Raw genomic sequence first — 24,501 nt, 5'->3', positions numbered from 1 at the left:
GTCAGCCGGGTCGCCCTAGTTGCTGCATACAGCAGGACGGGTAAACGAAAACAGGCTACTACTGACGTCCGTCTTCTTTCTCTTTTACTTGCTTTTTCTTCCCACTCCCCTTCCCACTAATCACTCTATCCCTGTGGCATCCACAGTGGGATCAGCTTGACTCCGGTTGTAACGAGACTGTTTGCATCAATTGTACTTCGTCGCTTTACGGTGGCTTGTGAGAAACTGACTCGAGTGCAGCAAGCGGGATTTCGGCCTGGTAGGGGTTTCTTTGACCAAATCTTCACAGTCCGTCAGGTGCTAGAACGGCGCCATTCGGATGAGCGACCCACAATTCTAGTGTTCCTGGATTTCCAAGGTGCATTTGATTCGGTTGATCGGTGTGTTCTTCTTGACCCGTTTGCCCACCAAGAAATGCCCCGGACGTTTGTGAACATAATACGTTCTTTGTATTCTCAGACTTCCTGACATGTAAGAGTATACGGAGAGCTCTCCAAAAAGCTTCCGCCCGTCAGAGATGCTCGGTCTCTCCGTACCTTTCTAACTTCGTCATTTTTGAGATAATGAGAGAAAAGCTGGGAGCTCTCGAAAACCCTGGTGTTCAAATAGCCTGTGAAGAAAACCTTGTTGATCTAGAGTTCGCAGAGGACATCGTTCTCATCTTCGAAGACGAGAGGGCGCAGGTGTTTTTGGATGAACTGACCAACGTCATCCCGTCCTTTGGTATGCACTTTGCACCCACAAATGTAATGTCATACTCGTGAACGTGCAGTCACTGAGGGCGTCACTTACAATCCAGTGGGCGGTACTGGAAGTTGTGGAGCGTTTCACATATCTTGGAAGTTGTATTAGTCCTGATTGTAGTGTGGCAGATGAAGTCAATTCACGAATCTGCAGAGGCCGTGTCGTGTTTGCTAATTTGCGACACTTATGCCGTCAAACTGGTGTATCCCTGAATCTCAAGGGACGTGTGTATCAAACTACGACGGGGGCTGTTTTGTTTTATGGCTGTGAGATTCGGCCTTTTCGAACAGCGGAACTGAGACATCTTGGGGTGTTCCACAATCGTTGTTTCAGAACCATTACTTGTCTGGTTCGTGTGTCGGCGTATCCGTAACTAGGCCATTAGAAAGTGATTTTTCGGTTGTGCGACGGGTACTCTCTTTGAAGAATGTGTCCAGCATCAGAAGCTGAGTTGGTTAGGACATGTATTGCGTATGCCTAACTATCGTTTGGCGAAGAGAGTGCTGTTTTCCATGCCCAACTCAGAGTGGCGTAAGCAGAGAGGTGGCCAACCCTTGACTTGGCGGAGGAGTATGAAGGAGATCACGAAACGCTTGGGTGATGTCGGTGCTACTCTTTTCCAGGATGGGGACCGCGTGATTGTCACTGCGCCTGGTTGGGGACATTGCAGGATATGTCTGCCAACCGATGTCAGTAGCGGATGCATGTGTCCTGACCCTCCTCAGGTGAAGGGGTGAAGTGCTCTAATTCCAAAAAACTGCGGTCTGATTGCGGTAAGCTATCACTAAGTCTCTCCCTTGTCCACATTTACTATTTTCTTTACAATAAAGCTTTCAAATAAATCATGGTTGTACGGCAGTGAAGCATCGGTGTTGAACACTGATATCATGCTGTCGATGATGATGATGATGATTTAAATGTAAATTACCATCTGCGCAGGTCAACAATCTTCAAGAGAAATCATCATGCGGAATGCTCCGAGCCTGCGGAATAATATATTGAATCCGTTTCGACCTCGTTTATCTAGGTTTCCATAGGTCATAGCAGTTGGACATTCAATGACAATTGGTCGGGCAATCAAACATGAGTATGAAAATCGACTGAAGTTTCGAAATGAACCCGGTCCATACTTTGAGTTTGACTATCGTGTACATGGTTTCATGGCATTATCTTAGAGTAACACTCATTGGGTCATGTGGACATTTCCTATGCTGCTTAGGAGTGACGTGGTCACCGACATTTAAGTTTTCAGGCATCAGCAGAACAACTGGTGGTATGCTGGAGCCTCTTGAAATACCATTGGTCGAGACCTAGGCGATGGTTATTGTGGCGGAATATTTGTTGCCACCGGAGTATATTTTGAGGCAAATTATAAGCATCATGCAGCCACGAATTGGTTCGCTTAGTCGTCCAACATTATTGACTCATGAGTTTCACTCACTATGCGTGTGCGTGTCGATCAGCTGCGATCTACGCATGCCACCCAGGCACGACCGGAATGTGTTCTGATTGGTTTACCTGCGGTTGTTTTGCCCGTTGATTGTGCAGCATTCACAAAGGAAGCATTATTCAGTTACTATATTAGGAGGTACAGAACTTTTTACGGAGCTGATTACTGGAGATGCTGTTTTGAGAGTTATGGTGAAAACAGCCGTGACCAATTCCATTTCAGTAACGAGTAGTAGTAACTGTGGTCAGTTTTACAGCAACGCGTTACCAAATCTACAATTTGACTGGTGTATGAGAAAGGATAAAGAGGTTCCTTGTTTTTACTAGGAATTTAGGTACTGCTTAGATCTGATTTGTAATAGAAATCTAGCTAAGGAGTTCCGTTAAGTTGCTTCTACGTTGTGTTGTCCTGCAAGCGGTACACCTAACATTCAACTTTACGTGTTTAGTTCACATGTTTTTGTCTTAAGCTGGCTGGATGCGAAATTCGGCCGGTCAAATTGTCCCACAAGTCTAATCTCAGATGGAAAGTTGGAGAGAGATGTGGCAAGCGGATAGAAGGTAGACCGAATCCATTTTTCGTTCACGCCATGTGTACCCGGACTTTCCAGTTTGCGACTTACCAACTTTCTATCTGCTTTCTTTAACCTGAGGAGATGAGTTGGTCTGACGGAACTTTAAAGCGAAATTCTGCCTATAAATGCCCTACAATATTCGCGAATGGTCTCTTCAGTTACGTTTCATGAGTCCCGTGCAATTACTCTTATGCTGTCACTCACAGCAGCTATGATTAACTACAATGACTTAATTAGTTATTTTTTTAACAATCCAGCTTTCGAATTTCGTTGTTTATATTTAATAGTGTGTGTGTATTTGATGACACACATAGAGGTACTCTGGCAAGAAGTATTTACATGAGAGAACAACTAATTTACCACAAAGTGTCTTTCGACTTGAACACTCCATCTTAAAGAACGTTTGATAAAAACCAACCTAATGAAATTGCGCTCAGTATTGTCCAGCTCAGATCTTCACATATGACCAATACTACCTGAGTTTATTAATCAATCGACAACACCGAGCAAAGTGGTGAGGAAAACAAGGCTGTGGGATGAATGCATTTCGTACACTATGTTCCGCGGCAAGACATGAAAAACAGCACATTGTCATGTGTGGTTTGTTCACTGATCTTGGAAAGTTGATTTCAGATATTCAGTTACCAATCGAGGTGATATCATCAGCGCGTTGCTGTGATGCGTAGCGATAAGTCGGTGGTTGTTTTTGAGGCATTTGTGTTTGTGTCAATATTCTACTCAGTAGCAAGCGTAAGGCACATGGTACAGTGCAGCTTACAACATTTATAGTGTTAAGATAACATAACCGATCAATAAAAGCAAGGCAGCCCCATGATGATTAATTTTTTATGAGAGTAGAGCACAGCCACAAGAACCTTCAACCTGTTGATTGCTTATCGGGTGGCTAATAGTTTGTTCACCGAGCATGGCAACTGACTTGAATCCGCAGGCATTCATGAAAGAAATAGAGTTGTTGTGTTGAGGCTTGTCGGCAGGCGAAAGTCTCCCATCGACGGGCTGTTTTGAGCGTGAAACTCCAGAAGGTGGTAGTAATGCAGTTGGATCGAGTGAGTTTATTGGTTGGTGATCAGTCGGCTGTGATATCATGCGTTGCTGTGATGCGTAGCGATAAGTCGGTGGTTGTTTTTGAGGCATTTGTGTTTGTGTCAATATTCTACTCAGTAGCAAGCGTAAGGCACATGGTACAGTGCAGCTTACAACATTTATAGTGTTAAGATAACATAACCGATCAATAAAAGCAAGGCAGCCCCATGATGATTAATTTTTTATGAGAGTAGAGCACAGCCACAAGAACCTTCAACCTGTTGATTGCTTATCGGGTGGCTAATAGTTTGTTCACCGAGCATGGCAACTGACTTGAATCCGCAGGCATTCATGAAAGAAATAGAGTTGTTGTGTTGAGGCTTGTCGGCAGGCGAAAGTCTCCCATCGACGGGCTGTTTTGAGCGTGAAACTCCAGAAGGTGGTAGTAATGCAGTTGGATCGAGTGAGTTTATTGGTTGGTGATCAGTCGGCTGTTGATCTGTTCAGCGAGCTTGGCAATCAACTTGCAAGTCAGCCTTCAATCTCTCGGGCCACTTGTCTTGTGTCAACGGCGAATTGAGTTCAATTCGGTGACCTGTACCGATTACAGGCCTAGAGATAGATGATTAGACCCTGAATTCGATCACCGTTTGGTTAGGATCAAATTAAATGGCACGGATTTTTAAGCAAGCTCGCATTTCAATCCCTCTGTCAGTTCTATCGAAATACTTACCTCAGTATGTGAATCGCAAATTGCAATGAGTTGGAGTCACCTTTTAGATTGACGGCGGCGACATAGTCCGTGCATATGTATTTGCATACAATTGCGCTGCATTGCGATTCCGGGGCATGAAAACGTTCGATTGGACTGAAAGCACAACCATCAGTGCAAGGAGCATGGGTAAATGCTCTTTCTCGGGGGAAACTTTCGCTTTATCAATCAAAATGAAGTGCATTCCGATGAAATGGTTACGATATTTATTTGACCGCAACACGTCTTTCAGCAGTTCAGTATCCTTTTCGAGTGCATCCGAGGTGCGAATCTGTTTAGCTGTATAGACTGAAGTCGGCACCGTCGGACATACGGTTGTGCAGCCTGTCTTTCACTGACTTTATTGAATAAAATGCCACCATCTGTCACTGTCCAGGCCTCGAAATGTATTCGAATGTCATAAAATTCCCTATGCCATTCCACGTTACCTAATTTCATGACAAGTTTATAGCTGAAAGTGAGCTGATCATACATCCCAGTTGACAAACTCACAATGGGAAAATGGGGGTTGCTTTTGTGTGTCTTCACTACTATGTGACAGTGAAACCTCAACAGAATAATGTTGTACTCTATACTCTCCAGTGCAGGAAGAGCTGGATCACGCTTCGTGACATCCTACGTTTGGATTAGCCAGCTTGTAACATTCACCGTTATTCGGGATCTCTAGAGCATCCTCACACATCAAATTTATGCAAACGCACAGGTCTGATTCGGGTAGTGAGTGAGGAAGTATGCACACCAACCTAATCAATTCATTCCCCAATAGTATATTTAGAGGATTTGTGGAGTTGTTAAGGCAAACTGGCGAGTGATGTGATTTGTTTTTGTCGATAAATTAGGTTGTCCATGTTCCATTTAGTCTTAGATTCTGTTATACCAAAGGGGCTTATCCAAATTATATAGATGGTCTCTTATTGGTATAATGATAATTAAGTTATGGCTAAAGGTACGGTTAACCATATTGGTAGGCTGCGTAACAGGGACTTCAAATTGGTTAGTTGTGAGTAGATTTTGAGCTGTAGAGTCTTATGTTGCAAGCAAAGTTGAAGCAATAAACATTCATGCATAAGTGATTCGTTCTCTTTGGAACTCATGGGCAGTACGGATAACAAGAACTCCAGCAGAAAATCAATCCAATGACCTTCCAAATAAGTATTAGTGCACCCTTACATTCATCAAAACGAGATCAGCTCGCACCTGTGTTTGGTGCAGCATTCATGCACTTCACGTCCGAGGTTGATTGAATACGGACTTCACAAAATAGCCTCGTACGATTTCCAGAATGCTTTTCTATGTTTCTATAGAATACGCTTCTGCCCCGGAAATCCGAGAAGAGGCGAACAGCGGTTTCCTTCCTGTTGGAAACTATTAGTTAGGTAAATCTTACAGACCTCTGGGGTATCGTCAATTAATTGGGAAATATTTGGGACAGGTTAGGCAGTCATTGTTTCATAGAGGTTCCGTATGTTTACCGAATCTATCTGATTCGAATTCTAGGGCAGTTCAAACTCACAAAAATCCTAGTGGGAATTTAAAAATTGCCACTGACTTGAATGCAGCTTGGAATCTTGGCGGTTCACAAGTAGCCAGACAAGAATCGAATAATTGAGGTGTGCCGCTTGGCTTCCGCATAGGTGGACTCCATTTTCAGGCTGGTATCTAGATTTTATAAGTGCGGATAAGGGCAGCTAGGTGATGCGGCCATCCTATATCATCTCAGTAAGGACTGAATAAAACTGGACGTACACAGAAATTCCACACTGCGACAATTCGAGGCCCGTAATATTGAATCTGGAGCCTTTGTACCAAGGTACCAAGGAACATCAAACTAATACGTCATTCATTTACACTTGTGAGATCAGTTGGCTAAACAGAATTACGCATGACCGATGAAAGCATGTGAGTAGTTTTTGAAGGTGGCTGATAAGCACCACAATATCTTCATTTCAGGAGGCAATGTTTCCAACTAAAAGCAAACTGGTGAAAAACTAGTGTAATTCGAAACCAAACCTAATCATTTTCAGTAACTTTGAAGTGACAACCGGCTATCCATCTTCGGTTCCTAAAGCCTTGTTCATCCAGGCGGCGGGTCTTTGAGTCCACCATTATGAATATCAGCTAACCTTCCTGACCCACAAGTTTTACAAGGTTTTATGTATTTGAAAACTTCTGACCGACAATAGTTCCACATGTGACATTCCTACGTTGAAATGAAACAATTCAACATTCGGTTAGGAATACTGTCATCAGGTTCATGGGAAATTTTTGAAATGTTGATTTTCGCTTTGTCTATGTAGATTATATGAGCAGCTGCGTCAGTACCACCAAGTATCGTTTTCGTACACTTCATCTTTTTTCAAATGCTTATACTGTCATGTGTCATTTTTTCTGAAACAGAAGTCATCGCTACATTCCTTGTCTCGTCCGTGGACCGGACTGAATGAATGAAACCTTTAGAGTTGAAACATGTGAATGTACATTCAGACAAACACACACGCACACACACCAGTTTCGTTCGCTCAAACAAGAAGTAGTGATTTGTCCACAAATGTCTGCATAATAATGAGTAGGAGTTGAGTGGCATGTAAGGAGAAACTGCGTGAATAGTTATTAGGAACACTGGGTGTGCAATGTTCCGGAAAAAAAACTTGGAAAAATGTTAGCCCTTTAATTTAAACCCTACGCAAAGATTGTAGACTTTTGATAGGACTAAGTTTCTTCCCACGCGGGAACTTATTTTTAGTAGAAACGACTTTCATGGCGCGGAATTGTTCATCGCTTTCATTCAATCTGGGAACATCGGAAAACAAGAAAAACGGAGGACAAGCAGCTGTAATGTTTGGATGCGAATTTTGTGGGTTTGAATATTGCAGAATAAAATACAACATGCCTTTCAACCCCAAGCAAATATTTCGGCCCAGAATGGGTTTTGACTCGTGGTTAAAGCTGGGCAACGACCAGGGACAAACTAGCTATGGACAGGAAGAGATTAAATGTTTCTGATCGAGACGACGTAGTGTGTAGTTGAACTAAACAGTAAACCACCGCCACATGCTGCTTCCAGTTCAACAAAATGGTAGTCAGACCAGCTAGATAAACTTGGATGTGATCAAACAAACAACAGCGCCATCGTCTACACAGTTTCAGCAACTGGGGCGGGGGCGAATAATGGACCCAAAGACTTTCTCAGTTGATGAAACGTCTCAAAATCCTAGTAGTTTTTTACTGGTTTGATGTGGAATATCCGCATCAAAGTTTGTGGTAAGTTTAACCTTTGGCGCTACCGCATTGGGTTTAGAGGTAGCTTTCATGTGGAGATTGTTGAACCTTAATGCTAATCATGAAACGGAGACTTCCGGCAGCTTTTTTGTACCTCAAAAGCTGCACATATAGAGACGGATTCCGTTCAGATGTGAAACATCTACAAGGTATACTGTTGACTCTTACATTCATCTGGCACATGAAACAGACAACTCCCCTTCCAATCGTTTCTTGTCTTACGGTGCTTCATATACACATCCTGTCTTGCTCCTCAAACGACGAACGGAATGTATAAAAGCCAAATAACACCAACATGGAGTCGTAACTTACTGCTTACTAGAAAACACGAGACTTGTTTCCGAAATATCAATCACCTGAGCCTTTGATATTGGTCAGTTCCTCTGTGAAGACTGATGACCTGCATTTAAGCGCTTATTCAGCTGTAATCAGTTTAGTGTCTAAAGTAGCAGCCGAACTGCACCAATTTTTATTGCGTTCTCCCTCATCCCTATCAGTTTTTCGCTTAGGGAAAGTGAGTGGCAAATTTACATAAAATTCCTACATCAGTGCAACAGATGATGTCACCTGCTGCGAACCAGTACTATTATCATCAAACAAGGTCTTCGGAAAACAAGTATAAATATTGTTTGTATAGCACTCAGCAATTTCGCAAACGATTAGTGTTATTGGCAGGTGAGCAGTTGGTTTGTTCGTTCAGCTTTGCAAAGGTGGACCGCAGACGTCTCTCGCTCATACAAAGGAAATTATTAGTAGGTGCTTGAATGGAAATTTGATTTTCTTCTGTTTGCATTTGTATAGTTTCCATAGAGTATACTGTATCTTTACCGTGATTGGTAGCGTCAGGGAGACTTTCGTTTGACCTGAATGGTCCTTTTGAAATCTGTGTCGTGTTTCCCGATTTTTAACTCTCATGACTTTGTTGTAAATCCACAGTCATTATCTTGCAAAACACAACGATCTGGTCCAGGTTTAAGTTCACTAAACCCCAGAAACAAGATCACATCACTGATATTGGGTTGGTCTTATCGTAGAATTGATGTGGTAGTGTACAGTTACAGTAAATACAAATTACGGCAAAATACAATATTCGATTTTTTTTAAGCCAATGGGCGGCCGATATTTATACTTTTGACGTTCTGTTCTATAAAACTCCAGATAACTTTGAGATGCAGTTTTTTTCGCGCGCATCTGACCTCAGTGTTATCGCTAGGACTGCTATACTGAACACTTATCAGTGACCGTTGCGGGTTGACAAACACATATTTCCACTAGTTAAACTTATTTATCTCAATTTATCAGCATTGATTTATTGGTTATCTGTCACCATTTAGCTAGAGTATCTCGACTTTTTCAGTAATGTCAGCTTAAGATCAGAATATCCATTAGGGCAATATTTGTTACTCGTTGATCCAAATAAGTTTGTGGCTAATTAGATAGGACTTGACTAAAAAGCTACTATAGCGACTACATGAAATGGGGGATATATTTATGGAGATACTACTGAGATAGAATTAATCCAATATGGATTGCGACTACCGAAATTCCCTTTTGATACCGACACCATATGCCAGGATGTGAAGTAGTTGGTCGCTGTCATAATGCTCCAAAGAAAAAAAGCTTAAACTGTCTCTTCAGTGTAAAGCCGACATTACACCAATTAGATAAACACTAAAAACCCACGGATTTATGGCCGACCACTCATCAGAATCATTTCAGATGCGAACACATTGGAGCTTAGTGTCCAAGCCCTGTTTTCCGTAGCAAATCTCTCCACAAGCAACCAAGTTTATTTATTGCCGTGCGCTAATTGGTGAACTGGAAAAACACAAGAGAGAAATTATTGATCTTCTGGGTACATAAATCTTTGTTGTTTTGAGTCCTTCTTTGGAAGGGAAAGATGATATAATTGTTTTTTTTGTTTCACTGAGTGTAAACTTACTGTTTTTACACTCCAAATCAAGTTCAGCATGTATCTAAGCAGCGAGTAAGAAGTCGCTCACATAGAATGGAATTGTTAAAAACTATCAACAAAGAGCCTCGGAACACTCTGTTTTCTACTATAATTTCCCACTAGTTTCCATTTTCAATCATCAAAAGCGTCAGCAACAAATGAGCCTGAAACCTAATTGAACATGTATCACTGAATCTTCACTTGGAATTGACCACTCACTTGGGGGATGGGTTACCGAATTGCACTGCTGAGAACACTTTATAGCACTGTTTATTACGGATCAACTAGGACGATAAACTAGCACGCGGATAAGCACCATTTCTGTTTGATTCAGGAATTGTTTTATGTGAATCGCAATAGAGTGGAGAACAAACACGTTAGATTATTCTGTTCCAATTACTATCTGGAACATGCTAGCAATATTGCTAAAAACGCATGGTCTAATGAGAATTTGTACGGATATTATAGCTATCATCCGTTACTCGTGTTTAGTTAACCAAGTATACTTTAGAAAACGGGCAAGCAAACACCGCTACAAATTCGAACCTCAGGGACACAAGCGACGAATCCCATGGACAACAGTCCAAGCGCATGACCTTAAACTAAATGCACAAAGTGAATCTTCACCTGACACTTGTTTTTGAGGTAACTGCATGAGAATGTTTGAATACTTGTTTTCGTGAACCGAATAGCCTTTTCAGAGAAGCGGAATAGAAACTTTTTCTACGCACCGTGGGTCACATGACCACAGTGCATCAATAAGCTCCAAGTTCATTTTTCAACTTGCTAATTTTAGACACTTCGGTCATGAAGGAAGTTCTTAATTTTCATGCGATAGTATCAGAAGGGCCGTTTCAAGGGATAAGATTATCTTTCACGTTGAAACTTCATCCCAACAAGTTGCGTTTTCTATCTCCACAACAAAAGGCTTTCTGTCTATACTCCATTATATTTTGCATGAGCTAAAGAAATATCAACACGCACGGATGAAACCATCTATTAACATGAATCGAGGCACAAAGAAATGTCTTTCTACCGGCAGACAGATGGGAAGATAGAAAGCACTGCGCCGTACGTCACAAAGTGCAATAACTGTGGTTGGTCTAAACATCAGTTCTCTATGCGTGATTTCTCCTATAGGTTGCCACTGACCATAATTTGCGATGAATCACCAAGATACTTCACAGAAATTGCTTTCCAGGCCTTCATTCTGTTGTGTTTTTTCCTCATAATGAATACCGCTGTCCAGCTTGTGAAAGTCGAAGCTTCCCGCAAAGTGGATAACGATTTGTTCAGGTTCGGCAACTTAGTTTCTTTTTTGCCATAGGTAGGTTATTTGGTTTCCTTACTTGTAAAATTTTCATACAATGCAGGTACTTGCGATGGACAGTGAGAAATTACAGACCATCCTGGCGAAGACGAGAAAGTGTGAAAGTCAGGTAGACTAATAAACATTATGCCATCGATATTCAGTGAGGCTGAAAACTCTGTCAAAGAACAGCAAGCTATTCCGTTCAAAGCGTTCATGTGAGATTGTCTCTCCCAGGGACGGTCAAAATTTGTTCAGTCGGAGAAAGCGGAAACCACCTTACGGAGGCTAATACGCAAAGCAGGCTGATGACACTGCCACATACATAGCTGTTCCATGTGAAATTGTGGCTTTAAATTATACCAATAGCCTTAGAGAATGCTAGTACGTGCGTACTGAAAAGCAGTGTGTTTCTGGGGTTAAAGCTTGATTATCTTGTTGCATGACGAAATGTTTATCAGTGCCTTTGACGGTGGCATTTAGGACTAGAACGACGAACAAGAATTCAAGTCTTATGGTTGGAAATTCTATCAGTCGCAGTACATTAGCAGAAAGGGCACTGAATCGGAGCTCTGCAGTAAACTGTGCCATTTTTAGATATTTGTTTTAACCAGCGGCAAAGATTCCGTGTCGTGTGCTTTAACGGTTTATCCTCTCAATGGGAAATTTTGCAGCACATGTCAATTTTTTGTTGCTTCTAAAAACAGTAATTTGAAACAGTGTCTTCTGGTTCTTGCTCCACTAGACAAGCCAAATCTTTTTAATTGATTGCTCACAGTCAAACTAGAGAAGCCTTGAAATAGCTAGGTTTGTCTTTGAAGAGAACATTCGTAGCTCAGGATGTAATGATTGTCATTGGTTTGCTCGCTGAGCAAAACAGTCTGTAAACGTGTCATCGCTAGTGGAGAAGGCATCATTAATGCGTTGTAGGTGAGAGTGTTTTGTGGTTGGAATTGCGTGCATGTTGCTTGGGCGTCGATTGGCACGGGGTCCATTCACCCAGGTCAAGCACGAACGATTATTGGTCATTTAGTTGAGGATTCTATTTTGGCTTGTTGGTTGACCTGTCTTTTTCCTTATTCTTCTCTTTGGTCCACGAGATGTGAACTTGTTTGTCACCGCTCCCCACTGAGTCCTGTTTCGCTGATAGTGGCCGAAGCTGATTCTGTGATACCATTGATATCGTGGTTCATCGCTAGGGGCGATACGTGCGCAAGGTCATTTTCGACCTTCCAGTTGAGCCGATCCTTTACGGAGTCTTGCTTTTTTAGTTAGCAGTGAATGTAACGCTCTTCTTGTTTCTCGAGTGATACCTCCAACCGAAAACTCACAGTTAGTAAAAACTACCTAACCGGTTAATGCTGAACTGCTTGCCTGTCCCCAGCCCCTCAACCTATACATTTAGTAACATTGCCCCAACTCGCATACGAGAAAGCGAATGATACAAGAGTAAATGATGGGTATTACGTTATGCCAAAATTTTTTCCTCAATCCGCAGATAGTAACACACCTCTTCAATCCCACTTTGACATGTTCGGTCAAAAAGCTGAAGAGGAAGTTAAATTGCGTGCACAGATTTTTGCTTCTGAAGTAAACATCGGAAAATTTTGATGACAGTTTATCTTTTTACATTGTTGTTTTCTCACCGAATCCGAATCTGTGAGGTAGAATAACCAAATGTTTGGTAATAATGAGGAGTTGACCATCTGTTTAGCTTCTGGATGTCCAGTTACGGAGCGCGAAGCATGTCAGTTTCCATTGGATTCTGAAGAACAATGAGCCTAAACACATGTTTCTCATGTGCTATTACATGTTTCCAAGAAACCTAACTTATCTGCATGTTGTTAGCAAATCAGCTAATCGCTGATAAGATGTGCTGGAAAATTTGTATAAGAGTCTTGACACCAGTCAAACAGAGCAGTAGCCTGAATGAGTGAATGAGTGAATGAGTGAATCGGGCAGAGTCCCACGATGCTTGTTCTAATATAACTGAACTCACACAGCTTCATCCTAGTAAGTAAGTAGTGAGTAGTCGTCACTCCAGGAATCGGTCAACACGTGATGTGAATCGCGTGAATGAGCGGTGCCATTGCCCGTTTGAGTGCAAGTGAATCGCATTGCTAACCAGCTGCTTGAAACCGAAAGTTTAAATATTTAGACTACTAGCTGGGCAGCTGCTGGTTCCATACCCTCTAGAGTCTCGACGGACGTACGTTGCTGATGATTCCCGATCAACACGAAACTGCTTTGCAGTGATTCTTGGGTTTTCACAATTTCAATTTGAAAATATTTTATGAAACGAAGAGCATGTACTCTGCGTGTAACCCTCATAATTTTCTCTTTCTAATTAGGCTCGAGGAAGCATCCAGCGACCGCATTCTCAGTGATACAAAGCACAGCACACTGACCTCGAAAATTTCAGATGAAACAAGCAGCAAGCATTCAAAAGTCATTTTTTCAGTTTGTGATGTACTCTCAAGAGGAATCAGGCCATAATGAGGCTTGCTGTGCATATGTTTCTTTATGTAACACAAGAAGTCTCACCTCAACAGGCATGACAGACATTATATGAAGAAATCTGGTAATCTTTGCATCTACATAAGAACGAATTAGGAATCGGAACCGGTTTGCCTCGCTCTGAAATACTTCATAACGAACTGAAAAACGAAATAAATGCTTCGGTAGATGTGACACAGGTTTCTTCTTCTCCGGTTGGTCGTTTTCAGCGATTTGTATCTATTTACCCATCATTGAATATGTCAATTCGTACTGGTCCATCGTGGGCCCATTAGCGAATAAATTGTACTAAGAGCTTTTTAAACAAACAAATCAGTGAGTAACTCAACAACCTTTTGAAGGTGGAATGGACAAGGCTTCGGGAAGAATAAGCGTCTTCACAACTACGTATTCAATTCTGTTTTTTCACAGAAGAAATGAGGACTGGTGGTAAACACAGCGGTCTATTTGTCAGTAAATAGCTAATACGATATCTCAACAACATTACTGAATTTTTATCTATTGCGTGTTCAAAATGCCGAAATAAGAAGTTTTCTCAACTTTCTGGTGCGCGACCAGCATTTTGACACTAAAGGAACATCCTTGTAGTGAGTTTGGATTTGGTGGTCCTCGTTTATAGCCGCTTAGCAGTAAGTTTTCCGTAGTAGATCGCCATGCCTAAAGGTGGTGCAGGTTATCTCTGACGGGCGCCAAATAAAGAAACCAAACTGCACAGATATTTGTTGTACTTGAGGACTTATCTGAACAGTTTTCGCTTCAAGCGAAGGCTAGAAGAGACAAATCATTGCACTTGCCTTGCAGATCATTTTGTTTGGCTGTATCATAAGCGCGTTTGTAAACACAAGCACGTGTAGTTTATCAAACCAATTCTCCATTAGGAGACTTACAACACTGATACGCTAAACTTCACGTTGAACAGTGCATTCAATTTTTCCGTATAACTGTCTGAGGGGTGAGCCTACGCTTAAATGAACTTCAACAACTTTGTGAGCTTCTCACTGGCTTCTCCCGCACAGAGGATCTACCACACCCAGTAAAGTTAAACCCTGATGATTCTTCCCTAACAGCTCCAGGAGAAATAATTCAAAGTGGAATCAGATAATTACGCTCAGGAATGAGTTGTAACCGCCTTAGGTTTTTCTACGCACATAGTAGCGATTCTAAACTAGAATACGTAGGTTAGCAAACTCATGGCTTTGTTGACGCGTCTTTGCGACATTACGGACTTTCGAGTAGGATAAAAATACAGAAGATCCAGTAAAGTTTGCAGCTTGATTGACACCCTGAAATATTTTATCCCTTTTGTTGAATAATGAACCAGGGGATTTTAAAAGCTCGGCTCTTCTGATAACAACAAAGGGCTGATGAAGCAAAATGAAAAGCACCTATCTTGGTTATTTGCGGTAACCTCCAGTGAACGCTTTCGGAACTATCCGGTTGCACTTGCTAGGTCGGTCTGAAAGAGTTTGTCGGGTCCGTTTGAGGTTTAATGCTTATTACATGATCAACTATTACAGCTTTCACTTTTATGGCTAGCTCAGTTTTTAAGCATCATGGTCTCTACTTATAAGTGACCTCAAATAGGCACCAAGTCGCACGGCCAACTACTGCAAGCGAAAGGAAAAAGAGTAGCTAAGGGATCACGGTCCAGCCAAATGTTTCTTGAGATCAAATACCTGGTAAGAAATTCATGGGAAGCTCAATGTTGACTCAACATTTACCGTACGCAGAATCTTAGGAGAAGGTAAAGGTGACATTGAGGCTCGTACGTTCATTCAGACCATTTTCCCACTGAAGGAAATGGGACCCAGAAGTTTAAGTACGCTCTTTGTGAAAGGCCGTTTGTGAAGATTATCAGCTACCGTGGGACTAGTAATTGTGTTCTGCCCCACTGGTCATCAGTCCTGGCAAAGGGACCAGTGAGTATCAGAATTTTTCCTAACTCTTTTAGGTAAATCCTGTTCGGATCCCGTAGAACTCTATTTTATGAGCGATATCGTGCTTAGTAGGTCAGATAGCGAGTGAAACGGGAGCAGATGATTAAACCTGTCTGAATTCAACAAGCCGACCTGATAATTTATATTCCTTTGCTAGAACTAATAAATTAATACTCATTAGACCGTAACACTCTCTCGGTATACAGCTGTCATGTCACTCAAAGCAAGCACGAGAGCTGGGATACCGCCATTTTGCCCAAACCTAGACAAGAGCAGTCAAGATGCCGAGGTTGGTTTTGAACCATGGAACTTCAACTCCCTAAGCTCTCACCTAAATAACTGAGGTTGGTTCTGTTTGAGGATTGAGTATCATTTAGGAAGAGCTGTTTATTCACTGGTAGACAGCTAATCGTCTGAACGGGCCGAACTAATACAGACCAAGTTCCACAGTCAACTGAAACTCACTGCCTTTGCAGATCGGTCGGTTAGCGCGTCAAGATGCGAGGTTGGTTTTGAACCATGGAACTTCAACTCCCTAAGCTCTCACCTAAATAACTGAGGTTGGTTCTGTTTGAGGATTGAGTATCATTTAGGAAGAGCTGTTTATTCACTGGTAGACAGCTAATCGTCTGAACGGGCCGAACTAATACAGACCAAGTTCCACAGTCAACTGAAACTCACTGCCTTTGCAGATCGGTCGGTTAGCGCGTGGTCTGGATAACAACAACCTAAAATGTTCGGACATATCACCGTTTGGTTGATCCTTCTACATTGACCTGATGCGTCTCAAAACACTTGGAAGCGTTTGTGTAGCTGAGGCTTTTGGGATTCGACCATATCTTTGTCAAAACATCAAATATGAACCAAACTTTACTATCTGCGCAAAATGACGGACAGAGTAGTGCCTCCGAGCGGTAAGCACCTAGAAGATGCTTGTCTAACCCTGTACATCCACCTAGCAAGTTGAAATAACGGTGAAGGCATTTGTGCACCTGTAGATTTTGAAAGTACGCACGTAAGGACAAACTTTCAAACTCGCACCAAAATAAAAAATCGAGCGAAAATTCGGTCTCGAATTCAGGTCGAATACTTATGCTTTTAAAAGCGGACTTGATAATGATTCACTGATAAGAAAGCCGGTACATTTTCGCACACAGTATAGTCTGTGGTTTTGACTGTTTACCAAACCAAAACTATCCATTTGTTGATACTCTCCATTGCCTGTAGTGATTATTTTCCTGAATGCGGCATATCCGAATAATTCAGCGGTTGTCTCGAGGCTATTTTCCTTTACTCTAGTTCATGACACGGAGGTACCGCCCAATCTTCCACTTCACCACCGAGAATCTGATGGCTAACAAAGTGGTATTTAGGCTGACTATTTTCTATCTGAAATTAAATGGAACTACTGATATCGCCAAGAAAACTCTCAGTAGTTTACTAGCATGGTGTTCTTCCTAGTGAGTCTATACCCTCTTCTTGGGAGCGTTTTTCCTTATGACAGGCAAGTCAAGTCAATTTGCTCACGGAGTGAAATAAAATAACGTTTCATGGAGCAGAAGCAGATTTAGGCTGTTTGTCTGACAGGAGGTAAAACTGGATTCTACAGTAAACATGCGATGGATCCTAAAAGCCAATACATGCTAGTCTCTTCGTCCTTGCCGGGACTCATCAGATTGACTGGGGACCGTTAGTTCGGTTGCTTCTGGACCAAGCATTCACCAACTGGTTATAGCAAAAAATCCATCTGATTTAAAATGGGATTCTTGTCTCGCGTGGCTTCTGGTTTAATATGACAATCACATAATCGCCAGGGGCTGGTCACGTACCAGTTTGGGTAGTCGTCAATTAGTGCAGGGAGAATGTCATTATTATCATGCTTGGGACTTACCTTTTGTTTATGCACCTTCCAGATGAGTTCCAATGAGCAAAGAAGCGCCCTGGATCAGGTTACATCAACGTGCCGAAGACTCGGTACAATTCTAAGTACCAGGTTGTCGTTCATCGCGTCCACCACGAAGATTGATGACCATTCGAGTAACACCTTATAACCAGTAGCCAATAATGAACCGATTGCCAACAACTGGTATTCGTCCTTAAAACCCAGTTTGCTAGGTGGACCAGAAAGCAAACTGTGATCAGCGGCCCGAATTATTTTGTTGGAGAAATCTAAATAGAATTTTCCTATTATAACAATAAGACATACCCAAGACTCACGCAAAAATGCAGAATACTTTTAGCATGCCGCTGACATGGTCGTATGTTCTAAGAGAAGACACAAACTTTTTATCACTGTCTTCATCTTGCCTAATTTTACAAATTCAGACGACTTTAGAAGGTAGTTTGGGATAAACCCTAATTGGGTTAAAACAGGGTTTTCCCATCAGCGGTATGTCAACTGAATCACACCAGGGTACATATTTGCTCGCTTGCTTGAATCCTCCAGTGTCCTCTAGTGGGACCCTTACGGGAAATTACAAGGGTCGGAAGCTTATAATATTCAGTGGTTGAACATCACAAGCCCCACGCTAGATCGGTCTCTAGGTCGGTCCAGTGTTACTCATTGGAATTCGGAATACATGATAACCGTTATAGTTTAGATGTTCTGTACATAGTCAGTGTGTTCAAAACGAACTTTTCAACATATGTAGCGGAGCACTATTCTTTATAAGGTCCCATTTCGTCTTTCAACCGAGAGACAGCAGAAGCAGTTGGACCAGGAGCACTGACCAAACACACGTGCGATCTTTGAAATAAGTCTACTGGTGACTGTACCTGAGTTGAACAGATATGTCGCATCAGTTTAGAGCCAAGTTATATCGAGAAAGTTCTCTCGTTTTGTTGCCTTTTTGGTGATAGATTCATCGCACTATCAATTAGGATCAGAGAACGTGATGAGTTTCAACAATCACACAATGGGAAACGGTTTTGGGTCTACTCAACATAAGGGTCTCATGCCGGTTGTTTTACATCAAACTTCCTCCTCTTATGAGTTGGAAATGAGAATATATATCACCATTAACGATGACAACTTATTTTCAACAGATTAGACGCAAAACAGATGCTCTTGAACGAGCAGTTGAGAATCAATCAGTTTGCCGACAGACGACAATAAAGAAGTGGCAACACATCCAAGAGTTAATTATTGCAATTTAAGCTACAATTTTTGGGTTAAAACATTCTTCATAAGGTTGTAGACATAATGAAGTGCGCCTTGGACGAGATCTTCTCCGGAGTAAAATGAAACTCAAAACAAAATCTCACAGACCACTTAATCTATCAAATGGAACAAAAACACTTGGGCGATGTCACCTAAAGCCCTAAAACAGCGGTTTTCGGAACGTTCGTTGCACTACCTACGCGCACCCGTTAGGTGTACTCAACAACTACTCTCCACTTTCTGGAGTTCATTTATATTGAAGGTTAGTATTATTCCAAAGGTCTGCACTCAGTCAGCAACAGTCTTCTCACCCAAGCGTCGTTGACTTCTTGTATACCATCAGCATATGAATTCAAATCAATCTCATTTGAGCTACTCTGGTGCAACTTTTCTGATGCCCATAAACCACTAAGCAAGAGCACTGTACTAGAGTTCTGCTTTTATCAGGGCTTAACAGCAGTTCATATTCTCAATATTGCCTAGATTTATATTTCGGACGCCCCAGCGTACCTGAATAATTACGTCTGAACAGGCGATTGTGATCAAGCTTACTCAGTGTAAGTCCACTTCCCGTTGTAGAATTTGTAATGCAATGTGTTTCAGGAATTTAGTAATTCACTGAACAATATAGCTAGCACGCACAAGATGTACATCTTTACAAAAAAATCACGAAGAAACCGCTCCCTCAAGTCTGACCAGCTTAAAAGTCCTTTGAGGTAGCTTGGTACGAATGTACGCTTGTAAGATTTGAACCATACAAAGTAGGCGCTCTTGCAGAACATGAAACTATTTCGCATGAACGCATTTTGCAACTGAGTGCTCCTGTTAATTACACACCACTGGGTTGAATTCATGCCCACACAAACTTACTGCCCCAAATAGACCCATTCTCCCGTATTGTATACATCAATTTTCGGATAATGTGAAGCAGAATTTGATCAGATGAAAAAATAAACACTGATACAGTATAACAACACTTGTTTTACACTTCCGTTATGTTCTTCAGCTAGCAATACAAGGGTTGCAGCAGTCATGTTAATCGAAGCACGCAAACAAGTGACTGATCACTGGAAAGTAAACCGGAACTCCTCATTAGTAGCCACCTATTAAAGTGTCCAGAAAGAGGACTAATAAGAAATAGGTTACAAATTAAGGCATAATTTTTAGTCCTGACAATGAATTGTATGACCGGAGAGGTGCGATGGAATAATCTTCAATTTGTTTCTTCAACATGCTTCATGAATCTTTTTTGGATTGAATTGTACATCAAAGGATACCTCCACAAGGGTTGGTATCCGATTGAAAGTGGCTTCGATGCCAGTTTGAAGAAACTTTCGGTGGGTTTTTAAGAACAAGCAGCGGGCTCCAATGAAAGTATTCTGTACCTATTCCTTAAAACGTTTCTGAGTTTAAATTTAACCGGGCATCTTACGTTTGACAGTGATATTAGGCATTTTTCAACAGTTGCATTCCGTTGTATTCATTTTTAATGGGATTCTGGTGATGAAGTTTATGCCAAAAAATCTCACGCCCCTTTGAGCCTCAATGTGTTTTTGAGCCCTTATTACAAGTCAAATCTTTGAATGGCAGATCTAGTTATTTTATGATTGCATACATGGACACGCACTGGCAATGACAGTCTAATCTCGTGCGATTACTAACAATAGAACTAAAGAGGATTGGTTGATACTATAGGCAAATACGTCGCTGTTTAAAACCTGTTTTTCTTATTGGCACGATTACTTTTCATCACGAAGTTGAAATGTCCACTAAGTTTAAACATCCGGTAAAATTTCCTCTCTTAAAACTTCCCTGGAGAAAGACAATCAACATTTGTCATTTTCTTTGTAGGGAGAAGTTTGTTAACAGAAGCGTCCCACAAAACGGGAATTCCTGTTTGGGATATTCGAAAGCTAATTATTTGTACCAAGGCCGCGGATCATTCAAAGTCTGTAACTGCTTAATAAACCGAGAGCTGGGATAGAACAGCGGTTAGTTTGGCTCGGGATCACAGTAGACCCCTTTGAGCAAAAGCATGACAAATGCTTACCTGTCATCATCACCCTCACTAACAGCAAAATCGATGGAGAATACCGGCACTTTAACGCCGTACAACGATGCCAATTTATTTAAATGAAGACTTACCATTAAAAGAGGAAATGGGATAGGAGAGAACTAAGGCTGTCCTATCTCAAACAGCACCCACTCAGTCGTGATAGTAACTGGAAACATGGAGGCTACTAACATCTACTAGCCGCCATATCGTTTACTATTTTCAGTCAAACCCTGAAGCGGTCATGAGAGCTATATTTTGGAGGGTAGACAGTACCTAGAATGCCCAAATGTTTTGCATCACTATTTGTGACCTGGTATTTTAAATCCTGTTAATTTTTAGGCTTACACTACTTTGAATTAGCTATGGAATGCAGGACTGTTCTCCAAGGTCGGCAACTAGGTATGCTCGAGAGGTGGCCCAGCCAGCTTTGCTTGAGATGCTGGATACACTCTTTGAGTGGAGTAAAACCCGCTTCATCAAGAACCTTATCATGACCAATGAATTCTGAATTCGTCGGTGACAGCCGACTTTGGTTGTAGGTAATAGAATTCGGTGATCAAAGACCTGAATTAGCCTCGGATCACCCATTCGAAACGTTCAAGTCTCGCAAGTGTAAGACAATACAACCCGCATTGTAGTTTACATGCGCATCCCTTGCAGTTCGGCGATATGTTTTTTGATGCCACAAATCTCGCAAATTCGCAGAAAAAATTCTGCTCTTCAAGATTCCTGCGCTAACTTTGTCTGTTACGCTTGATGTCGCTTGTATGCTACACTTACCAATGCGGCTTCCGAGATATGTATGACCAAACTGGCGTTTAGGTGGACTCAGACAATGCACTTGGCACGGTTAAAACCTCTTGCAAAAGTTCGAAGCCCAGAAATCGTTTTGAATAGTTCCGCAATTAGATACTTTTGTGGATGGCTTAGGGTTTGTCTGGCTGAGTGGCTAATATTTCACACAACCCAGTCTTTGAATTCCATAATAGATTATGAATTCATCATTGCTGAGGTAAGCAGTCTGACCTACTCATCAGGAACAATGACGGCTTTGGTTGAGTTCTACCTTAGTATAGCTTTGTAGATTTATCCGTAGGGCTGCTTCTAATAGCCACAATGTACGAAAACGGAGCCATTTTAATCAGAATGAAAGCGCAATCACGAAATACATCTAGAAGTAAACACGTCAGGATTATGCTGTGGTTCTAAAAGAACGGTACAAGCTCACGGATAACTCAATGTATGCGTTGCACGAACTTGGTCATGCGAACACTTTCGAGGTACAGCACACATCACCACAGTGAATATGAACTCGCAACATATGGAACTCGATTGGACTGGATTCTTGGTAGATTGCCTTTTAGTGGTAACCATATTTGGCCTTCATGTACTGATATGTCAGAAAGATGAAAATACATGTTTTCTGCCGGGACGTTTTTGGTTTGGTAATTTATTTTCAGATAAACGGATCAAAAGGCCAAACGAAAAGTGACGTAAATTCTCACCCAAATGAGTTTTGTCAGCAATATAAGATGTTGCTTTGGGAACTTGAAAAACAATGTGTTACCGTATTTGCACGAAATTTGCGAAATATACTCATTTCCATACCAATCCTGTTTTAACCAAAGACTCAAATGAATCTCACTTGAATTATAAACGAGAGTCATCATTTGTTTGTTGTATCGTGTTCTCCAGCTTCAGTAGCTTTTGTACATTTTAGCTGTCTTATTTGTTCAAAATGCTACTTGACGAAACTACTGATCAAGTCGGGGCAAATCATCTACAAGCGTCACAGACACTGTAGTTTTGTATGCTAAGAGACTTGAAAACCTAGCCAAATGGCAAAGGGGCACTCCCCTTATAATTATTCCCTGAGGGAATAAATTTCTTTTGATCCTTTTGATCTAATTTTTCTTGAACTGAGGCATGAAGAGCCCTATTTGATGGACTGTGATTCGTTAGGTCTGTTTGTCAAGAGAATATATGACAAAAAGACAGAAGTGAAACACGCAACAAGCTTTTGTGTTACCATTTATTGTCTTTTCGTCAGCTATGTCTGGCTAGCGTTGAGTTTTTATTGTCAGGAAATTGGGCAAAAGAGTGCTGTTCTCAGCATGGTGAATAAAATATGCGACAATTCTCAACATGTCTTATCTGCAAAGACTTGGTGAGATGTGGAAATTTACCAAGGATTTTAGTCCTCTAACTGCGCTTTAGACAATCCAAAGGAATTCCGTGTTATGCATATCTGATGCAAGTGAACTACTACATTTGAAAAAAATCTTCACGAGACCATGCCAACCCGTTTGTAACTCGGTTTGGCTATGCTAATCGGACCAAATTTACAAGGAGCCAAGCTGCGTTATTCGGTTTTTCCGCTGTTTTCCACCTTAACTTTAACATGGTGAGGGGTGCACCTTCTAGTCCGTTATGCTAACGGTCAAAAATGCAGTCATCAATCGTAAATTCGTTAGCCTTATTTATGAGATCAAGCTCACGTTTAATGTGTCCACTGTACATCTCTAATTAAGATGCTTTTTATGTCCTAATTTTCGGTTATATTATTTATTTTGGCGTTGAGTGTACTATGGGAAACTTACCTTAATTTCACCATACATTTCTCTAATCTTCGTATGAGACCACTTGGATGTGTTCTAGTGGATGCTGATGCGATCACATTGTTTGGCTGATAGTCATACATTTCGTTCGGAACAATGCACACTTTGGTGGTTAGTTGGAAATAGGAAAATGGGCTTGCAACGAACAAGTGATTAGCCAGATGGGTCAGCTGCACAATGACAGGTCCCAGAGTATCACAACCTGCACAGTGATGTGCGCCATCGATAAACGCTCTGGCGCTGACAAGATTAGCATTAGCAATTTGTCTTAGAGTGCCCTCATGAAAATATTCTGCGTAAATCGGGCTTAAACAGACCCAGACGGAAATCACTCTTTTCCGTTTGAGGATTTACTTGTCAACAGGAATCGCTGTGACGAATCATGCAGTAAGGTTGCCAGGAAAGCTAAACCACATTTTTGTCATGGAATTATGCAAAAACTGCCTCCGAATAACATGAACATAGAATGATCGCACCTGGCCCATCAGCCATCTGCAAAACTACTCACAGCAAGTTTGTCGATCTTGCATATTTGAGGAGTAACTCGCATCAAGCGTTTGCGCTTGTTGTTCTTTTGTTCTTTCACTCTCCATGAGCACGGTACCAAGCTCCAATATCATGTGGCTTAGGTTCATTCACAAGCACGAAAAAGGAAGTCATTTCACGTCTGTGTGCATCCCTATTTATTCTGCCAATGTCCACAGTAACGCACAGGACTTTGGTTGACCATACGGTTTTTGACCTTTGTTGCAATCCAGGTGGCTGAATCATTAATTACTTATGCAGGTAAGAGTCATTGCGAATTCCATGCTCTAACCAACTACCTATCTAATGTTATCGAACTGCTCCCCATTTCTATAATGTTGGTAGGTTGTTTTGTGCTGGTTCCACGTGCAAGGCACAGCGAAGTTTGATTTAACTTATCGGCGTATACGAGGAGACCTCATCCTGATGTTCAAGATAATAAACACCCCTAATCACCCTTTAAAACATTTGTTCACAGTTAATTTGGCCCGACAGACCCGACGGAATCCATTGGCCGTTGACATTCCATGTTCCCGCATTAACTGTCGGCGCTACTTTTTTT

The 24,501-nt window shown here is 41.6% G+C and overlaps 1 protein-coding gene across 1 annotated transcript; it reads right to left on the bottom strand.

Moving 5' to 3' along the window:
* Positions 1–283: 283 nt before the first annotated feature.
* T265_03166 (hypothetical protein) lies at positions 284–23,497 on the bottom strand (the record flags this gene model as incomplete). Its single annotated transcript, XM_009167579.1, has 3 exons — positions 284–464; positions 4,546–4,680; positions 23,397–23,497. 3 exons carry the CDS (start codon positions 23,495–23,497, stop codon positions 284–286), a joined length of 417 nt encoding a protein of 138 aa, XP_009165843.1.
* Between the last annotated feature and the right edge of the window lie 1,004 nt (positions 23,498–24,501).

The sequence above is a fragment of the Opisthorchis viverrini genome (genome assembly GCF_000715545.1).
Source record: "Opisthorchis viverrini unplaced genomic scaffold opera_v5_43, whole genome shotgun sequence".
NCBI lineage: Eukaryota > Metazoa > Platyhelminthes > Trematoda > Opisthorchiida > Opisthorchiidae > Opisthorchis > Opisthorchis viverrini.
Note: the sequence above shows the minus strand (reverse complement) of the source record. Positions and strands in the feature narration are given on the sequence as shown.